This window comes from Drosophila kikkawai, unplaced genomic scaffold (assembly GCF_030179895.1).
Source record: "Drosophila kikkawai strain 14028-0561.14 unplaced genomic scaffold, DkikHiC1v2 scaffold_18, whole genome shotgun sequence".
Taxonomy (NCBI): Eukaryota; Metazoa; Arthropoda; class Insecta; order Diptera; family Drosophilidae; genus Drosophila; species Drosophila kikkawai.
Genome location: NW_027222515.1, coordinates 133,265 through 135,358, shown reverse-complemented (window position 1 = coordinate 135,358; position 2,094 = coordinate 133,265). Strand labels below are relative to the sequence as shown.

The 2,094-nt window shown below is 45.6% G+C and overlaps 1 protein-coding gene across 1 annotated transcript; it reads left to right on the top strand.

Annotated features, from left to right (window-relative positions):
- The first annotated feature begins 471 nt into the window (after positions 1-471).
- On the top strand, positions 472-1,581 carry LOC138929384 (uncharacterized). The gene is made up of 2 exons (XM_070288824.1): positions 472-1,427; positions 1,483-1,581. Exons 1-2 carry the CDS (start codon positions 549-551, stop codon positions 1,492-1,494), a joined length of 891 nt encoding a protein of 296 aa, XP_070144925.1. The 5' UTR covers positions 472-548; the 3' UTR covers positions 1,495-1,581.
- The last annotated feature ends 513 nt before the right edge of the window (positions 1,582-2,094 follow it).

Below are 2,094 nucleotides of genomic sequence, written 5' to 3'. Positions count from 1 at the left end.
ATATTCTTACGTCTACAACTATAACGTTTACAACATCAGAAGTGGTCATTACTCACTATGCCTGACGTGGATTTGAAGCAATTCTCGGTGCTCCAACTGAAGAACTGGTTGGGAGCTCTCGGACGCCCAACTTCCGGCACTAAAGCGGAGTTAATAGCGCGTCTGCAAGCAATCTCTCCAGAGACACGTGGCGATCCGCCAACCAAGACATCGAGCAGCCAGGGCGACCAACCACCAAACGGCCGATCGGCAGCAGAACCAGCAGACGAGACGGATGGAGCTGCATCTTTGCTGGAACTGCAGGAGCCACAGGGGGCAGGCTTGCAAGAGGTCTCAGGCGACGCGCGCTCAATGGCGTCGCATACCTTGGACAACGTCGAGTTTGAGCAGCTATCACTCGTAGATGCCGAAAAGCCACCCTACAGAAGATTCGTGATGAAATCGACGCAAGCATCGCCGTTTTGCAGAGGATTCACATAGAGATCGACGACGCAAACAAGAACAAATCAGTTCATGTTCAAGAAATCCATGACGTCATCGCAAATACCATGGAAGTTTCTAGAAGTGCTAACATTGGCGCCAACAGCAACGCTGTTAAGGTTAACAGCACCAAAGTGACCATCACCGCCGATAACATTGGTCCGGACAATACCAGTGTTGGAAAACAGATCGATGGCAGTGGTGATCAACGCATGAACACAAATGTAAACAAACTACTGGAATCTCCGGCAGCATCGCTTGCTTTGGCAAAAGAAGTTACAATGGAATACAACGGCAGCGTGTGTGCGCGCATTTGGGTCACACAACTTCAGAACATTGGCAAGGTGTATAATTTAGACGATGGCTGCATGCATATGCTTCTGATTGCCAAACTGAAGGGAAACGCGCAACGCTGGCTGCACGCAAACGCCACGCGCATTCTGGAGCCGGCCGATCAACTTTGCGAACAACTTATTATGACGTTCGGCGTTAAAATGTCCAAAGGAGAGCTGAGGAGCGCTTTCCAAAGACGTCAATGGCGTCCAGAAGAGAAGTTCGCCGCTTATTTCGAGGACAAGGTTATGCTAGCTAATGACATCAACATCGATTTGGAGGAGCTTCTGGAGAACATCATAGAAGGCATTCCAGCACCAGCGCTGCGCAACCAGGCACGCATACAGTGCTTTTCCGAGCCGATGCAGATTCTGCGAGCCTTCGCGGAAGTCCGTTTACCAGAGCGCAAAACAGGAGGCGGTTCGGAAAAGCAGCTATCTGGAAAAGTTGCACTCAACAAGGATTTGCGTTGCGCCAACTGCAACTCGAAAGGGCACTTCGCCAAGGAGTGCCTTAAACCAAAGAGGGAGCCCGGTTCCTGCTACGCCTGCGGCACGTTTGGACACTTCGTCGGGCAGTGCCCAGAGCGCAAGAGTGCGAACACAAACAATTATGTAAGACTGATTAAGATTTTTTTTCACAATAGTTTTAAAACCCCATTAATTACAGAATGCCTCATAGACACAGGGAGTCCAATTTCATTTTCGAAAGTAAGCAGTATACCCAAAGAAGTTAATTTAGAAACCGTTTCGGAGAACTATTTTGGGCTGAATAAAAGCCAACTGAAGATATTTGGAAAAATTTTGTGTTATGTATTAAAAGAAAGAATAAAATGTTATTTTTACATATACGTGGTCCCAAACGAGTCTATGAGTCATAATGTAGTTCTTGGAAGAAATTTTATGGAAGCTTGCCAGCTGAAATTGGATCCAGACACTTTGGGAAAGGTTACAATTGACCCTTTAGATATTAAAAAAGATAGAAAAACAGTTAGTGAGACAGTTAGTGAAACAGTTAGTGAGACAGTTAGTGATACAGTTAGAGAAACAGTTAGTGAGACAGCTAGTGAGACAGTTAGTGAAACAGTTAGTGAGACAGTTAGTGATACAGTTAGAGAAACAGTTAGTGAGACAGTTAGTGAGACAGTTAGTGAAACAGTTAGTGAGACAGTTAGTGATACAGTTAGAGAAACAGTTAGTGAGACAGTTAGCGAAACAGGTAGTGAAACGATTAGTAAAGTAGTTAGTCCTGAAATTAGTGATATAGTTAATCCTACAGTTA

What these genes read in the sequence shown, in the direction of transcription:
- LOC138929384 (XM_070288824.1), top strand. Translation starts at nt 549, where the DNA reads ATGGAAGTTTCTAGAAGTGCTAACATTGGCGCCAACAGCAACGCTGTT.